At 51.1% G+C, this 16,707-nt stretch overlaps 2 protein-coding genes and 1 long non-coding RNA gene across 7 annotated transcripts; 2 read left to right on the forward strand and 1 right to left on the reverse strand.

Moving 5' to 3' along the window:
- Nucleotides 1-2,803: 2,803 nt before the first annotated feature.
- Nucleotides 2,804-4,378, reverse strand: UBL5 (ubiquitin like 5). 3 transcript variants are annotated; one of them, XM_008530874.2, is made up of 5 exons: nucleotides 4,238-4,378; nucleotides 3,876-3,942; nucleotides 3,589-3,672; nucleotides 3,412-3,449; nucleotides 2,804-2,979 (listed from the first exon to the last, which is right to left on the reverse strand). In XM_008530874.2, exons 2-5 carry the CDS (start codon nucleotides 3,929-3,931, stop codon nucleotides 2,936-2,938), a joined length of 222 nt encoding a protein of 73 aa, XP_008529096.1. In that variant the 5' UTR covers nucleotides 3,932-3,942; nucleotides 4,238-4,378; the 3' UTR covers nucleotides 2,804-2,935. The 3 variants fall into 3 exon arrangements, with proteins under 3 accessions (XP_008529096.1, XP_070479815.1, XP_070479814.1); XM_070623714.1 differs by having other exon boundaries at nucleotides 4,157-4,325; XM_070623713.1 differs by having other exon boundaries at nucleotides 4,124-4,294.
- On the forward strand, nucleotides 4,344-8,432 carry LOC139083921 (uncharacterized). The gene is made up of 2 exons (XR_011541058.1): nucleotides 4,344-7,014; nucleotides 7,259-8,432. It is a non-coding gene; the product is annotated as an uncharacterized lncRNA (long non-coding RNA).
- Nucleotides 8,433-8,973: 541 nt separating this feature from the next.
- On the forward strand, nucleotides 8,974-16,344 carry FBXL12 (F-box and leucine rich repeat protein 12). 3 transcript variants are annotated; one of them, XM_008530875.2, is made up of 3 exons: nucleotides 8,974-9,428; nucleotides 9,520-9,592; nucleotides 14,900-16,344. In XM_008530875.2, exons 1-3 carry the CDS (start codon nucleotides 9,325-9,327, stop codon nucleotides 15,719-15,721), a joined length of 999 nt encoding a protein of 332 aa, XP_008529097.1. In that variant the 5' UTR covers nucleotides 8,974-9,324; the 3' UTR covers nucleotides 15,722-16,344. The 3 variants fall into 3 exon arrangements, with proteins under 3 accessions (XP_008529097.1, XP_008529098.1, XP_070479812.1); XM_070623711.1 differs by having other exon boundaries at nucleotides 9,107-9,428; nucleotides 9,520-9,679; XM_008530876.2 differs by lacking the exon at nucleotides 9,520-9,592 and having other exon boundaries at nucleotides 9,100-9,428.
- The last annotated feature ends 363 nt before the right edge of the window (nucleotides 16,345-16,707 follow it).

Genomic DNA, 16,707 nt, shown 5'->3' on the forward strand with positions numbered 1-16,707 from the left:
CACATACAAAATAGAGGAACATTGGCACGGATGTTAGCTCAGTGACAATCTTCCTCAAGCAGAAAGAGGAAAATCGGCAACAGATGTTAGCTCAGGGCCAATCTTCCCCACCAAGAAAAAAACAAACTAGTTTCAGAATTTCTAAATCATACCACTGTGAGGAACATATATACACCAACCAGAGCAGTGTTTTTATATAATCCTTTTTGTTTTTAGCCTTTCAGTATCCAGCCAAAATACTTCCAAAGTTACTTTTTTCCAAAGCTCCTTTCTTCCCCACCCCCTTCAGTGTGGTCATGTGCTTCGTCTATAATATGGGCAGATTCATTCAACAGCCTGCATTCCATTTTCCTTCCCACATCCTCGTGGACAAATGCAGTCCTGCATCCACTACCACAGTTCCAGACAGGGCAGTTCCATCACCCCAAAATCCCTCCATACCACCCTTTATTTTGTGTGAGGAAGACTAGCCCTGAGCTAACATCTGCCGCCAATCCTCTTTTTGCTGAAGACTGGCCCTGGGATAACATCCGTGCCCATCTTCCTCTGCTTTATATGTGGGACCCCTGCCACAGACACCAGGGCTTCATAAGCAGTGTGGAGGTTCACACCTCGATCTGAACTGGTGAACCCTGGGTCACCAAAGCGGAGCATGCGAACTTAACTGCGGCACCACCAGGCCAGCCCTGAGAAACTTAATTTTTAACAAAACATTTGGATTTTTTTACAAGCAGACATTAGCAGAGTCATCTTTTATTTATTTATTTATTTTTTGAGGAAGATTAGCCCTGAGCTAACATCTGCCACCAATCCTCCTCTTTTTGCTGAGGAAGACTGGCCCTGAGCCAACATCCCTGCCCATCCTCCTCCACTCTACATGTGGGACGCCTGCCACAGCACGGCCTGCCAAGCAGTGCCATGTCCACACCCGGGATCCGCACCTGGCCATCCAAACCGGCGAACCCCGGGCCGCCGAAGCAAACATGCGCACCCAACCGCTGCGCCATTGGGCCGGTCCCAGCAGAGTCATCTTTTAAAAATAAAATTGAAGTTTATGTAAACGCAGTGAAAAAAGCCTGACCTCGGGAGAGAAGGGGGTGAGAAGGGCTTTACTTTTGGTCTGTACTTTTCTGTAATGATTTGAAATTAACAAGGAATCACCTTGCCAAGGCTGTCATGTAGTTAAAAAATTTTTGTTGGTTTTTTTTTTTTTAAAGATTTTATTTTTTCTCCCCAAAGCCCCCCGGCACATAGTTGCATACTCTTCGCTGTGGGTCCCTCTAGTTGTGGCACGTGGGACGCCACCCCAGTGCAGCTTAGATGAGCAGCGCCATGTCCACGCCCAGGACCCGAACCAACGAAACACTGGGCCGCCTGCAGCGGAGCGCGTGAACCCAACCACTCGGCCACGGGGCCAGCCCCTGTTGGGTTTGTTTTAAAACAGACGGGTAAAGGGGAGACTGAGCTCTAAGTGCAGGAGTAAGGGTACCAGGAAGCGGGCCTTTTTGGACATGTCAGGAGGAAGCAAAGCCTAGGGACAGGAAGGGAGCCAAGAGGCTGGGTAGGGAGATGACTAATGGAGACCAAGGAGAGACCATCCCCAGTGAACTACAGGCCAGCAGCATCCCAAGAAGCTTGGTGGCGGAAGGAAGGCAGAAGGCTGGGTAGAGCTTGGGGGGAGGGGCGGAGCAGTGGGCTAGCCTTGGATGTGGTTATGTACTGAAGAGGATGGCCAGGTCAATACAAAAGAGGATAGAAGGGATGGGGCAAGGTTCTAGGCGAAGTTTCCAAGGACTCCAGAGTGGAGGGCTCTGGGAAAGGACAGGGCCAAGGTCAACCTCAGGATGTGGGGCCAAGGGAACAGAGATGGGGTTTCTGGTGTCCTGTCTACCCACACCTGAGGGAAGAAGGCTGGAAACAGCTAATGGCACTATGTGCCAGGCATCCCGCCGCTTTCACGGCATCACCTCATCGAGATGCGGGGGCCATCAAGGTCGCCCTTTTTAGAGGAGGAAACTCAGGCTGACTCCCCCAAATTCCACTGCCAAAGATCAGTTAAGGGGCTGGCGTAGCGGTTAAGTGCACACGTTCCGCTTCGGCGGCCCTGGGTGCTAGTTCAGATCCCGGGTATGGACATGCCACCGCTTGGCAAGCCATGCTGTGGTAGGCGTCCCACATATAAAGTAGAGGAGGATGAGCATGGATGTTAGCTCAGGGCCAGTCTTCCTCAGCAAAAAGAGGAGGATTGGTGGCAGATGTTAGCTCAGGGCTGATCTTCCTCAAAAAAAAGAGGTGAGTTAAAATTCAGCCTATGGCATGCTGTCTCACTCTGTCCACTAGGATTTCCCAAGTGCCAGGGACTGTGGATGCTTACCCACGCTTTATCTCATCTACACTTCACAACACGACAGTGCAGTAAACACCTTCAGTCCCAGTCTGGATAAGGAAATGAAGGCGTAGGGTGGTTAAGTAACTGGGCCAGTGTCACCGCTGGTGGCAGAGCTGGGATTCCAGCCATAGTCTGTCTGAATCCAGAACCTGTATTCCAAACGACTACAGACTGTCCTTACTCACAGGCTCCTTCGTCTATTAGGATGACGATAATCCCAGGCTCTCTTGACCTTCGTGGCAAGCCCCAGCCCTCTGGGCTTCCACTCAGGCTCCCAGTGTGCTGGCTTCCTCTTCCCTCACTGATCCAGTCGATCCTGACCTCTTATTGAGCAGCTGGGTACTGAGACAGTGACAACCAGATACCAACCCTCCCCTCTTTAGATAGCCATCACTCAAAGATGACAACAACGAAGCAGCTTCTCGGTTTTTATTAACATCAGTCTTTAAAAACAAGCATCTATACCAGTGTGGGGGGTGAGGGTGGGAGGGGAGAAGAGAAGAGAACAGAAGAGAAGCGGGCAGAGCAGGGGGAAGAAATTCTGCTCTACTGGTAATAAAGCTCCAGGTTCATGCCATCGTGGATTTCATCTGAAGTAAAGGGTTAAGGAGTCCTCACTGGGGGCTCCATTCCCACCCCTCCCACCTCTCACACCTGGGTCTAGGGACCTGAGGACTCAGCCCAGGACCAAGGAAGCCATTATGGTCTGGGTGCTGCTGATTGGGAGATAATCCAAACAATAAAAATAATCGTGCACGGGTCTCACTCCACCTTGACCAGTCTACACTCAGGTGGAGCTCAGTAATAAATATCTTGACCTTCAAGGGCCTTCTAAGCCGAGTCAAAATATCTCACCAACCTCCCCCAACAAAACGACACGGCTCTCATTTTCTAAATGCCTACCATGTGCCACATACTAACAAACACATTATGTACATAACCTCATACGGACTCCAGTACTGAACAAAGAAAACTTAGTCTGGGTATGTAGACCCTTCCTCAAGAAGTCACACAAAGGATACAGTCCCCCAGGGACACGTGGTCCTTAAAAATCGTGTACCTATGGGATGCAAAGCTTTCAGACAGACGCCCAAGGCGGCTCTTTATCCTGCATAAGCAAAGGGCTGCCGGCAGCGCTCCCCCAACCACAACCTTCTGGCCTAGTCCTGCCCAGCCCCCAGCTCTGCCACCGCACTCACCACTTCTTAAGGACGATCTTGTTCCAACGGGTGCCCGTTTGGGCTGCGATCAGCTTCTTAAGGTCCCCGATGGTGTCATCCGTGCTGGGCGCAGAGGAGTTAAGGAAAATGCAAGGCGGGGAGGTAGAATGCGGAAGCGGACCTTCCGGGACTGAATGCACCCTGCCAGGACCCCATCCGCCCCCCTCTCCCGGGTTTAACTAAAATCACCCTACAACGCAGACGGAGTTGCCTGCGTCATGCCCAGCACCCCCAGGGACCACTGCCTCTCGGCTGCCGGTGGATACTTGCACTTAACGCGGACCTTCTTGCCCAGACGGTCGTTGCAAACAACCTCGATCATCCTGTCTGGAGCTACACAGGGCGGGGGACGGGAGGCAGCAGAGTCAGGACTTCGGGGGTCTCCGAGGCCCCAAGATCCCCGGTTACAGAGCCTTACGTTCACCCTCCCAAGCCCCAGACCCGAGTCCTCCCGGGCCCCAGGTGCCGTATCCCGGGACCGCGGCCCCCAGGCAGCCGGGCCCCCACCCCTCGCCGCCATTCAGGCCGCCCCCAGGCCCGGCCTCGCCTCTCGCCGGCGCGCAGACCCGCGATCGCGGGGCCCCATCAGCTCTCCCCGACCCGGGACCGCTCTCCCTGGCCCCCGCACCTCCAATCGCCTGGAAGCAGCGGACGCCAGAACCTCGTCGCTCGAGGGCAGAGCCGGGGCCGCAGTCGACGCTGAGAACCGGAAGCGGAAGTGCGCCGCCGGAAGCGCCCGCTTCTGCTGCTCCCGGTGCCAGTCAACAGCCGGCCGGGTTCTTCCCGACCCGAGGCCCGGCTTTGGGGTCCTGAGCCTGGGCTGGGGGACATGTGCGGTCGGTATGCGGGGCCGAGTGGGGGTCCCGGCCCACGCAGGGGTGGGGAGGGTCGCGGAGGGAGAGTCGGGGGTCAGGGGCCGGCGCTTAGCCGGGTGGAAGCCGTTAATTGAGGCCCCTTCGCTATGGGGAGACACCGACTGTGTGGCATCTGGTGGGGACGCCAGGGAGGCCCGGGGGCCATCCCAGGAGGTGGGGTGACCTCTCGTTCCTGAGCCTGCCGACTCCTCTTCCTGCGGCTTCGGAGAGCCTGGGTCGAGTCCTGCCGTCGGCCCGGCCGGCCCCCGCCTTCATTCAAGTCTGGGCCTCGGAAGCATTGGCTCCTTGCTCCCCTCTGGCTGTGGCGCCCCCGCCCTGGGACACCGGGACACCGCGGGTGCAGACTACGGTCGATCAGCGAAGGAGCCGCCGCATCCTGGCCTGGAAACCAGCGCTTATTAGACTGGACGTTGCACACCAGCCTACAACACCCGGAGGCCCCTGGAAACAAAGCCTTCCAGGTCTGTTCTTGGAGGAAGGTCGCTCCCGCCCTGCAGGGGGCACTTTGTACTCAGATCTCAGCCTTACCTTTCAGCCCCCCTAGTCTGGTTCCCCAGGACTGGTGGGACAGGGGACACTTTTCTCTAAGTTCAACCAAAACAGCTGCTAATGGAACTGTTCGACTGTTCCTTCTCAGCCGACGGGATTCACTCTGAGAAGGGGCCACCACGTCCGATTCGCCCGATCCGCCTTCTCAAACTCGCATGGGAGATTAGGCGGAAGACATAAAAGGCCGTCCTGGGGAAAGGGCGGATGCTCTGGACCCTGTGGGGACTGGTCTGCCTTAGGGAGCTGGCTCAAGAGGCCGTCCCACAAGCTCGAGGCTCAAGGGCCTTCCTGCCACAGAACTTTGACCCGTCCTTCTCCAACGTCAGGGTCCCTCAGAGAGGGCTCGAGAGGGCAGGGAGTCTGAATGGAAAGCTTATTCAGATCGGAGGCACAGACCTTGGATCCAGACAGATGAGTCAAAACCCCAGCCTCATCCCTTCATGTTAAGCGGGATGGCCACAAGACGCTTCCCCTCTCTGATTCTCGTTTTTGTCATCTGTGGAAAGCAGGTAGCAAGTCCCACCCTAAGATTGTGGTAAGGATTGGTCTTGCACCAGCCCCTGACAATTCTCTAAGAGTTGGCAGAACAGATGGGGCAAGAGGGGAGATCAGAAGGTCCAGGGTGAGCTGAGGGGACGGATACTCCCAAGGAAGTTTGGAAGGAGCACATCTTTGCATTCACATAGAAATTCTGGGTCCCCTAAGGTGTTGATGCGGTTACCACTAGTCAGTAGAATTGCTGAGGCTCATTTTCCTCTTTGATGCTTTTTATTTCTCCAGATTGTCTACAATGAACGTGTGACTTTGGTAATCGGGGGAAAAAAGTAAATGTTAGTTTTTTTAAAAAAAGCTTTGGGGGGCCAGCCCAGTGGCACAGCAGTTAAGTTCGCACGTTCTGCTCTGGCCTCCCGGGGTTCTCCAGTTCGGATCCTGGGTGCGGACATAGCACCACTTGGCAAGCCATGCTGTGGTAGGCGCCCCATGTATAAAGTAGAGGAAGATGGGCACGGATGTTAGCTCAGGGCCAGTCTTCCTCAACAAGAACAACAAAAAGCTCTAATTTCATAAAGGCTGGGATTGTTGGGGGCTTGAGCTCCAAGGGGAGTGGGGGGGATCTCCTGGGAGGCTGGCAGCCCCAGCTGGGCTACGCCATCGTGAGGAGAGAGTAGGGGATGGGCAGCGGGAAGGCTCAGGACTATGCTGTACTCACTCTCTCTCCTGGACCCGGGAGGGCAGAGGAGGGGCCTCAGGAGACAGGGCACCTCACACCCTCCCGGCACCCTGGTAGTTATAATTCTGGGCTTCCCATGAAGGGACTCAGTGACTGCCCTTTGACGGGCCAGGGCAGCCGCATGCCTCTGTCTGGGCGGCAAACAGATCTGCTATCAGAGCTGCTCCTTTTAGGAGGAGGTAGGTGCTTCTTAGAAGGGAGGAGTTCTGGGCAAGACCCAGGGAGTCAGCTGGCAGGCCCCTTTGTCCTCTTGTTTCCTGGGGTTCTGACCCAGAGGCAGGAGCTGGTATGTGGAGGTCTCTTCCCTCCACCCTGTGTGCTGGTGGGGCAGGAGATGGTTCTTAGGAACCCCCTGTAACTGAGCCGGGGGCAGGAACACCTGGCTTCTGCTGAACGTAAAGGCAGCATCACCCAGGGTTCACCAGAGGGGAAATAGTCCTGCAGTACAGTGTGTCACGTGCTGTGAGGAGGGAGCCCAAGGCACTGGGAGCAGAGGAGACGTTGCCCCTGCACGATGACCGGGGCTTTCCAGAGGGAATCGTGACCATAGGGCACTGTGGGAGAGGCCCAGGCTCTGGCATTGGAAAGATCTGGGCTTGTGGCCCTGGCAAGTGACTTGACCTCCCCCATGTGATTCTTTTGGTCTTTCCTTCCACAGTCCCAAGATGGCTGCCAAAGCATGAAGCACTTTTTCTGTGCTCTTGGTGGAGGACAAATATCAAGGGGTTTAATTTATTAAGAAAACATTAGGTGGGGCTGGCCCCGTGGCCGAGTGGTTAAGTTCGCGCGCTCCGCTGCAGGCGGCCCAGTGTTTCATCAGTTCGAATCCTGGGCGCGGACATGGCACTGCTCATCAGACCACGCTGAGGCAGCGTCCCACATGCCACAACTAGAAGAACCCACAACGAAGAATACACAACTATGTACTGGGGGGCTTTGGGGAGAAAAAGGAAAAAATAAAATCTTTAAAAAAAAAAAAAAAAGAAAACATTAGGAACTTTTTTTTTTTAAGGTACTGCTTGCACATGATAGAAATTCAAGCAGCACAAAAGTGTATACACAGCAGCATAAAGTCTCCCTAACCATGCAGACCCAGCCTCTCCCCAGGGGCAGCTGCCAGTAAGTTTCCATTTCTGAGCCAGCCCTGATGGCCTAGTGGTTAAGTGCTCTGCTTCAGCAGCCTGGGCCCTGTTCCCAGGTGTGGAACCATGCCACTTGTCTGTCAGTAGCCATGCTGTGCCTGTGGCTCACACCAGAAGAACTTACAACTATACACAACTATGTACTGGGGTTTTGGGGGGACAAAGGAGGAAAAAAGGAAGATTGGCAATGGATGTCAGCTTAGGGCGAATCTTCCCCTGCAAAAAAAAAAAAAAGTTTCCATTTCTGAGAGTCTGCATCTTCAAACATGTGCTACGGAGCCTCCTAAGAAAATAATAAAACTTTTCAGATGTTAATAACATGTTCCAATAGAGACAGGGACTTTATATTTTCAAGTACATGCAATGTGTTAAGTTATGTCAATGGGCAGAAACAAAACAATTTAGTTTTCATACAGGCCTTTGTGTATAAAGCGGAACACATAAGAAATTGTGTATGTGTTTTATTGGAGATATATATGGATATGGATATATATGGATATGGATAGATATACACATATCTATCCAATGAGATCAAACTATATACACTGTTCTCTACACTTTTTGTTTTTTAAAGAAAACGACATCCTGGAGATTATTCCAAACAGCACAGAAAGATCTACCTCATTCTTTTTGACATCTTGAAATCCTAAAAGTGGGATTGTGGGGTACAATGGGGCTGCAATCTGATATTGCCAAGCAGCCTTCGAAGAGTCTGCATCAGTTCGGCCCCATCTGCAGTAGTGGAGAGGGGCTGTTTCCTCACACCAAGGCAGTGTGGGTACTTTCCAGCTTCTCATCTTTCTTAATCTGATAGGTGAGAAGCCAGAGTGTTTTTATTTATGAATAAGTGTGAGCATACAGATGTATATTTTTAGCTTTATTGAGGTATAATTGATATAACAAAAATTGCACACATTTAGTGTATACATCTTAATGACTTTTGCTTTTGTTTTAAAAATTGTTTTCAGCTTTAAAATAGTCTCCAATTCCTGCTTTTGTGTGTATTAAAAACATTTATTGCCATTATAGACTCTTGGAGCAGTGATTTAGTATAATTAAACTCACATGTCCCTTGACCCATCAAAATGACTCCTGATTATCCTGTAGAAATAAAAATATAGGATGCGCACCCATACGTATATATGGACATACATGCATATATAATGAAGAGCCCTTAGCTGCATTAGTTTGTGGTAACAAGAAGTCTGGAAGCAACTTGAATGCTCATCACTACGGGAATGTTTAAACTACTGTTTTAAAAACGAGCGATCTACATTTGGTGGGAGTGTCGGCTCAAGACTGCCTCTGAACAGTTTGACAGTATCGGTCAAAACGACAGGCCCTTTAAAAAGCTATCTCACTTGTGCAAATTTATCCTGGCGTACATGCATCAAAAAGCATTATTAAGTAAACAGTAAAGACCACGCCCTGCACTCGAAGTCTAGTCTCGCCACCCCACCCTCCCCGCCCGTCACCGCCCCAGCCATGCCTTCTCGGCTTGATCCTCGTCCCGCCCTTAACCCCGCCCTTGATCGGCCTTACCTCCGTTAGCCACGCCCCCGTCTTCGTCACCGCCATGGCCACGCCCACGAGCCTCGTCCCCCACCTCCAGCCACGCCTTCCGGGACTGGTCCTCGCCCCAAGCCCCGCCCCCGGAGCCTCGTCCCCGCCCTAAGCCCCGCCTCCAGCCTTCGTCCCCGCCCAGCCACGCCTTCCGGGCTTAGTCCCCGCCCGCGGCCCCGTCCTCAGCGCAGTGTTCCAGTCCCGCGACACGGCCGTCTCTGCAGCCGGGGTACAGCAACGTCCCCGTGAGAGGAAAGCAAGACAGCCTCCGCCGGCTCCCGCGCTGCCGAGCCCCACTTCCCCACTTCCCGGGAGCCCCAGGTCGATCCCCGCGTCCCCTTCGCCGGAAGCGGAAATGCGTGTCGGCGCGATCATGGCGACGTTTGCCGACCTGCCGGACTCGGTCCTGCTGGAGATCTTCTCTTACCTCCCGGTCCGGGACCGGATCCGCGTCTCCAGGTGGGGAAGGGCCGGGCGGGGGGCGCAGCCGGAGCTGCGGACCTGGTCCCCGCGGGGCCGGGGTCGTTCTAACCGCGGTCCCCTCCCCCAGGGTCTGTCACCGCTGGAAGAGGCTGGTGGACGACCGGTGGCTGTGGCGACACGTCGACCTGACCCTGTACACGGTACGTGGGGCCGGCCTGGGCCGCGGCCGGGTGGCCCTAAATCGAGGACCACCCCTCTCACGCTGGACTTGGAGCCGGCAGTCCCGGGTGCGTCCCAGCCGCGTCGCTTACCTGCTCCTCCGCCACCTCCCGGCCTCAGTTTCCCCGTCTTCGAAATGGGGCAACCGAGATTCTGCAGGGAGTGGGCGTTGGTAGTGTCTGGCCTGTAGTCAGCATAGACGAATGCTGGTTTATGATTACATTACCACATATTATTATTATTGGTGAATTTTCGTGCAGAAATCATTTTCCATAGTCAATTTATTTCCAGAATGAATTTCCTGAGTAGTGCAACCGAGCCATTTCTCCTTTCTCCCGGTCGCATTTTATTGTTTTGTTTTTATTCTTAAACTATTTCAAATATATAGAAATGTATAGAGGATAACGTGGTTTCAGATAACAACCGTGTCCTCACCACCTTGATTAACCTATTTTAACCTTTGCCCTTATTTGCTGCAGATCGTGTGAAATACACATGAAAATGTTATGTATACATATATGCGTATACAATTTGTAGAGATCTTTGTTGCACTTTTTGAAACCCTCCTCAGAGGCAACCACTATTAGAAAGTGGGTTTGTGTCCTTTCTTTTACATTTTTATTTCCTTCCTATGTGAGTGCCCTATATAAGCAATATACGGTATTGTTAACGTGTTTCTAAAGTTTAGATAATGCTTTTCTATTTATTTATTTAATTTTTTTTTAAAGATTTTATTTTTTCCTTTTTCTCCCTAAAGGCCCTTCCCCCCCCCGTACATAGTTGTATATTCTTCGTTGTGGGTCCTTCTAGTTGTGGCATGTGGGACGCTGCCTCGACGTGGTTTGATGAGCCGTGCCATGTCTGCGCCCAGGATTCGAACCAGCGAAACACTGGGCCGCCTGCAGCAGAGCGCGCGAAGTTAACCACTCGGCCATGGGGCCAGCCCCGCTTTTCTACTATTTAGATAATTAAATGCTATTTTACTTACAGATCTATCTACAACCAGCTTCCTTCCCACAATGTCGCTTTTGAGGTTTATTCTAATTGGCGCTTGTAAATCTAGGTCTGTCTTTCTAACTGCTGTTAAATTAATGTGCCACCATGTGTTTCTCTGTTTTCCTGACAGACATTTAGGTTATTTCCAACTTTTTACGATTACAGTGTTATGAGGGAGTGTCTCAAACTTTACTGTGCATATGAATGTGTGGGGATCTTGTTAAAATGCACGTTCTGATTCAGCAGCCTGGAGTGGGGCCCCGGACTCTGGATTCTAACCTCCCAGGTGTCACGCACACTGCTGGTTCTTGTTCCATGAGAATATGCTGTGTGTGTCTTGTGTCCAAGTATGAGTTACTTGGAAGCCTAGAAGCTTGATTTCTTAGGGTAGAGTCATTTATACTTTATCATCTTCCATTCCTTTCTGCCATTCCAAAATCAAAAAGCCTGCAAAGTGAGTGTTCTTTTGGTAAGGTTGGCACAGATTCACTTGGTGGCAAAACCTGACCTGAGCTCATATGAGGCTGTCAATGTCCTTTTCCTTATCCCACTTAGAATAAATCGTCTTATGTTAGACTGAAAAATATTAGTCCAATAATGAGGTGCTGCCCTAGACCCCGATGATGGTATTATGTGTGGTGTCTGCACCATATGAATTCTGAATTCTGAACGCCCTCTGTCCCAAGGATTTTGGATAAGGAATTGCAGCCATGTATAGAAATGATTTTTATTGAGATTCACTTTTAAAGAATGATTTTTTTCCTGTATTAGTTGTTTTTTCCCACCATTTTATTATGAAAAATTCCAAACATACACAAAAGTTGAAAGGATAGAACAGAGAACACCAAGACACCCGCCATTAATATTTAACTACATTTGTCTTCTTCCTGTTGATGCATCCCGCCATCCCTCTTTCCATCCATCAATCCATCTAATTAAATTAGTTAATTTTTTTTTTTTAAAGATTTTATTTTTTCCTTTTTCTCCCCAAAGCCCCCCGGTACATAGTTGTGTATTCTTCGTTGTGGGTTCTTCTAGTTGTGGCACGTGGGACCCCACCTCAGCGTGGTCTGACGAGCAGTGCCATGTCCGCGCCCAGGACTCGAACCAACGAAACACTGGGCCGCCTGCTGCAGAGCGCGCGAACTTAACCACTCGGCCACGGGGCCAGCCCCTAAATTAGTTAATTTTTTTTTTGCTGAGGAAGATTTGCCCTAAGCCAACATCTGTTGCCAGTCTTCTCCTTTTTTTAAATTTTTATGTGAGCTGCGACCACAGCATGGCCTCTGACAGAGGAGTGGTGTGGGTCCACCCCAGGAACTGAACCTGGGCCCAAGAAGCAGAACGCACTAAAATTAACCACCAGGCCACCAGGGCCAGCCCGATCCATTTTATTTTATTTTTATGTATTTGTTTTTTTCCTAAGCTTGGCACCTGAGCTAACATCTGTTGCCAATCTTTTCTTTCTTCTTCCTCTCTCCAAAGCCCCCCGGTACATAGTTGTGTATTTTTAGTTATGGGTCCTTCTAGTTGTGGCATGTGGGACGCCGCCTCAGTGTGGCCTGATGAGCAGTGCCAGGTCCGTGCCCAGGATCCAAGCTGGCGAAACTCTGGCCCACAGAAGCAAAGTGCATGAACTTAACCACTCGGCCAGGGGGCTGGCCCCTTCCATTTTATTTTTTAAGTGCACTTCCAAATAAGTTGCAGACATGAATCCACTTCATCCGTAAACCCTTTAGCAGACGTGATAGGGATTAACTGGAACATTTGTTTTACAGTTCTCTTTTTGAGATAAAATTTACATACTAGTGAAAGTTAATTTTAAAAAATCACACGAATCACGAATAATTCTCCTTGTAAAAACGTTGAAATATTGCCACAGATGAAGCTAAGAGCCTTTGACAGCTGTCGTCTGGTGTCCGCATCCTTTCCCCTGAGGAGCCACTCTGAGTGGAATGTTTCCTTCCATCTGTCTTATCTGCGTTGACACCCTTGTGTCTGTGTAGGGAAGAAACACCAGTGGTGACAGGGCAGGATTCGGCTTTGGAGTCAGGCTGTGTGGACACTTACCTCATCCTCTTGCAGCAAGATTCTGGCCAAGATGTGTTTCCTGGGGTGGCTGCCGCACGACCAGGCAGTTCCGTGCTCAGTGCCGAGCACTGTACCTACCAAACAGCGGATACTCAATGAGTGTTGACCATTATGATGGGAATATTGTACCCACGTAAAATAAATGGTATTGGGGCCAGCCTGGTGGCATAGTGGTTAAGTTCGTGTGTTCCACTTCGACCGCCTGGGGTTCATGGGTTCAGATCCTGGACACAGACTTACGTACCGCTCATCAAGCCATGCCTTGGCGGCATCCTACATACAAAGTAGAGGAAGACTGGCAACTGAGGCTAGCTCAGGGCCAATCTTCCTTACCAAAAAAAAATATATATATATATATAGTTTTTTTCTTTTATCTATAAAGCATCATTTTGCCACTCTTTCCCACAGGTCTTGAGGAATTACCCATGTTCGTATCTCTACATCTGCTTTGTTCTTAAATCCTACGTAGGTAGCTATTATGTTACCAATGGACGTTTTAGTTTTTTTCCTAGATTTTGCTGTTAAAACAGTGCTGTCAGAAACCAGTGTTTCTCTAGGGTGAATTCCAAAAAAGAGGTATTACTAGGTTGGGCAGTGTGTGCATTCAAACAAACTAAAGAATTAGTTTTTAAAAATAATAATAGATACACAGGATTCAAAATATGCAATATCGTAAAATGTGAAAAAAAAGGTCTCCCCCTAATTCTGTCACCCAAGTCACCCCATTCTTTCCCCCAGAGGCAGCAAATGCTCCCATTTTCCTTTGAGTCCTTCTAGAGATACTCTCTGCATGCAAAAACACAAACATCTCTATTCTTCAGAAACAAAGCAGGTGGTAGTGGTGTCCGCATTTTACGCTTCTGTAGAAATCACCAGATTGTGTCTGAGGTAACCAGACCAATTCCCACCAGCAGGGCTGGAGATCTGCTTCTCCAAATCTTGGCCAACATTTGATATTACAAAACTTCAAGAGTTTTCTCATTTGTTGTTTGCAAGTAAAAGTTGGTTTACTCATTGGCTTTGTGCCCATTTAATTTTATTATTTTTTTGGTGAGGAAGATTGGCCCTGAGCTAACATCTATCCAGTCTTCCTCCGGTTTTTGTATGTGGGACACCACCACAGCGTGGCCTGATGAGTGGTGTGTAGGTCTGCCCTCGGTATCCAAACCCATGAACCCCAGGCCGCCAAAGCAGAGTGCATGAACTCAACCACTGTGCCACCGGGCCAGCCCCTGTGTCCATTTTAAATTTAGCCTCCATGGCTTCTAGCCTTGTGAATTACCTTTTAGTGGCCAATATTTCTAGTAAGTTCCTTTCCCTGGCCCCAAACTTGCAGATCTAAATTTGGGCAGGAAGATTTGATTATTCTGTCAAAAGCAGTCCACAAATTTCATGCTATGCAGTTCCTTTTTAATTTCTTTTTCCTTCCTTCTTTTCTTTTTTGCTTAAGGAAGATCAGCTCTGAGCTAACACCTGTGCCAGTTTCCCTCTGTTATGTATGTGGGTCACTGCCACAGTGTGGCTTGACGTGTGTAGGTCCACACCCGGGCTCCAAACCCATGAACCCGGGCTCCCAAAGCACAGTGTGCTGGACTTAACCACTATGCCACATGGCTGGCCCCATTCTTTCTTTTTTCTTAAAGGTAAAATAGACATATAGTGAAACATACAGTGCTATCAGCTAGTTATATTTTGTTTGTTTGTTTTCCAGCAAGTCAAACTTCCAGGGTTTTCTTCAGCTTTTTGCTATTACCAGGCTGTGATTTTTTCTTTTGTTTTCAACCTGGATCTGATTTGCCCTGGACCAACGGCAGCTTTAGCCTTTGTCATTTTCCTTTTGTGTTACTGCCGCCACTGGTGGTGATTAAGAAAGTGATACAAATACCAGTGGGTCGCTTTGCTTTCTTCTTATTCCAGAAGATAATGAGAATCCACTCTGTGGCTAAGACAGCTCTGTTATGATCTTCTCTTTCCCCCATTGTTTTTGTTCAAAGCTAGAAATCAAAGTGACGGGGTTAAAACGTCTTGTTGCTCCTGGCCAGGTGTCTGGCCTGGCGAGGCTGGCAGTGGACAGAAAGGCAGAATTTCAAGGCAGTGCCAGACCCCCAGCTGGAGTTTATCGTGTCCAGGCAGGCAGGGACCCTGAAAGATGGCTCTGTATCTGCACCTCACACCCCGTCACCCATCTCTGCCTCTTACAGATGCGGCCTAAAGTCATGTGGCACCTCCTTCGCCGGTACATGGCGTCCCGGCTCCATTCACTGCGGATGGGCGGCTACCTGTTCTCCGGCTCCCAGGCCCCGCAGCTGTCCCCCGCCCTGATGAGGGCCCTGGGCCAGAAGTGCCCCAACCTCAGGCGCCTCTGCCTGCACGTGGCCAACCTGAGCATGGTGCCCATCACCAGCCTGCCCTGCACCCTGAGGACCCTGGAGCTGCACAGCTGTGAGATCTCCATGGCCTGGCTCCTCAAGGAGCAGGACCCCACGGTGCTGCCCCTGCTTGAGTGCATCGTGCTGGACCGCGTACCCGCCTTCCGCGACGAGCACCTGCAGGGCCTCACGCGCTTCCGTGCCCTGCGCTCGCTTGTGCTGGGCGGCACCTACCGGGTGACCGAGACAGGGCTGGATGCCGGCCTGCAGGAGCTGAGCTACCTGCAGAGGCTGGAGGTGCTGGGTTGCACGCTCTCGGCGGACAGCACCCTCCTGGCCATCAGCCGCCACCTCCGCGACGTGCGCAAGATCCGGCTGACGGTCAGGGGCCTCTCTGCCCCCGGCCTGTCCGTCCTGGAGGGCATGCCGGCCCTGGAGAGTTTGTGCCTGCTGGGCCCTCTCGTCACCCCAGAAATGCCCTCCCCGGCCGAAATCCTCTCCTCCTGCCTCGCCATGCCCAAGCTCAGGGTGCTCGAGCTGCAGGGCCTCGGCTGGGAGGGTCAGGAGGCCGAGAGGATCCTGTGTAAGGGGCTGCCCCACTGTATGGTCATTGTCAGGGCATGCCCCAAGGAGTCCATGGACTGGTGGATGTGACCTCACCTCTCGTCCCTGGGACCATCAGCTTTCATGAATGAGCCCCAGCCCCTCTGCGCAGGCCTTGTGGAGGGTGCGTAACCAAGCTGGGGAGGCCTGAAGGCCACTGGGAGGGAGAACCGAGGCCCTGGGGCCTCCAGACCAGTGGTATTATTGTTTGCAGGCTGTGTGACCTCTGTGACATCAGCCAGCCCCTTGGAAGCCCGGGCCCCGCATCTAGAAGTGGGAAAGACCATAGCTACCTCATGGTTATGCTGCAAAGCCTTACTCTCTTCCAGCCCCGGGCCCCAAAAATCCTCAATGAAGGGTCGTTCTCAGGGTCATTCACAGGGGCAGGATGGATGCAGAAAGGTGGAGTAAGGAGTTCGAGGGACCTGAGGTGCCAGGCCCCTCGGGAATCCTGGAAGGAGTGTCTATGCCTATGCACCCACACAGCCACACACCCCTGACATACCTATGTGCACCTGGGAGACACGAAGAGAAAGGACAGATGTGACTCACGCTTTGATGATCAAAACTTTAATAAAGGTTCTAAATTATATGTTCTGTATTTTGTATTCTGTATTTTCCAAGTTTTCTACCATATATATTATTTTGCTATTAAATGATTTCTTTTCAACAAAGTGCTTTCATTTATTCATTCAACAAAACTTTCTTTCTGTTTCTTTTCTTCTCAAAGTCCGCCAGTACATAGTTGTATATTCTAGTTGTAGGTCCGTCCGTTTGTGCTATGTGGGATGCCACCTCAGCGTGGCTTGAGCAATGCTATGTCCACGCCCAGGATCCAAACCAGTGAAACCCTGGGTCACCAAAGTGGAGCGTGTGAACTTAACCACTTGGCCACCAGGCTGGCCCCCTTGACAAACATTTCTTAAGCGCCCGCTATTTTGCAGGCACTCTTCTGGGCACTGGGCCAGAACAGTGAAAAAACAGAAAAGATCTGAGAAGGCAGGTGAGGACACCCATGGATAGCTGTGGGGACTCAG

This window comes from Equus przewalskii, chromosome 6, assembly GCF_037783145.1.
Source record: "Equus przewalskii isolate Varuska chromosome 6, EquPr2, whole genome shotgun sequence".
NCBI classification, from domain to species: Eukaryota; Metazoa; Chordata; class Mammalia; order Perissodactyla; family Equidae; genus Equus; species Equus przewalskii.

Excerpts from the sequence above, each read along its gene's own strand:
- UBL5 (XM_008530874.2), bottom strand. The coding sequence starts at position 3,931 with ATGATCGAGGTTGTTTGCAACGACCGTCTGGGCAAGAAGGTCCGCGTT. Across the intron at positions 3,673-3,875 it reads AAGGTCCGCGTTAAGTGCAA|CACGGATGACACCATCGGGG; the intron begins GTATCCACCGGC and ends CTCTGCGCCCAG. Across the intron at positions 2,980-3,411 it reads CCACGTGTCCCTGGGGGACT|ATGAAATCCACGATGGCATG; the intron begins GTATCCTTTGTG and ends CCTTTACTTCAG.
- FBXL12 (XM_070623711.1), top strand. The coding sequence starts at position 9,325 with ATGCGTGTCGGCGCGATCATGGCGACGTTTGCCGACCTGCCGGACTCG. Across the intron at positions 9,429-9,519 it reads GACCGGATCCGCGTCTCCAG|GGTCTGTCACCGCTGGAAGA; the intron begins GTGGGGAAGGGC and ends CCCCTCCCCCAG. Across the intron at positions 9,680-14,899 it reads CTTGGAGCCGGCAGTCCCGG|ATGCGGCCTAAAGTCATGTG; the intron begins GTGCGTCCCAGC and ends TGCCTCTTACAG.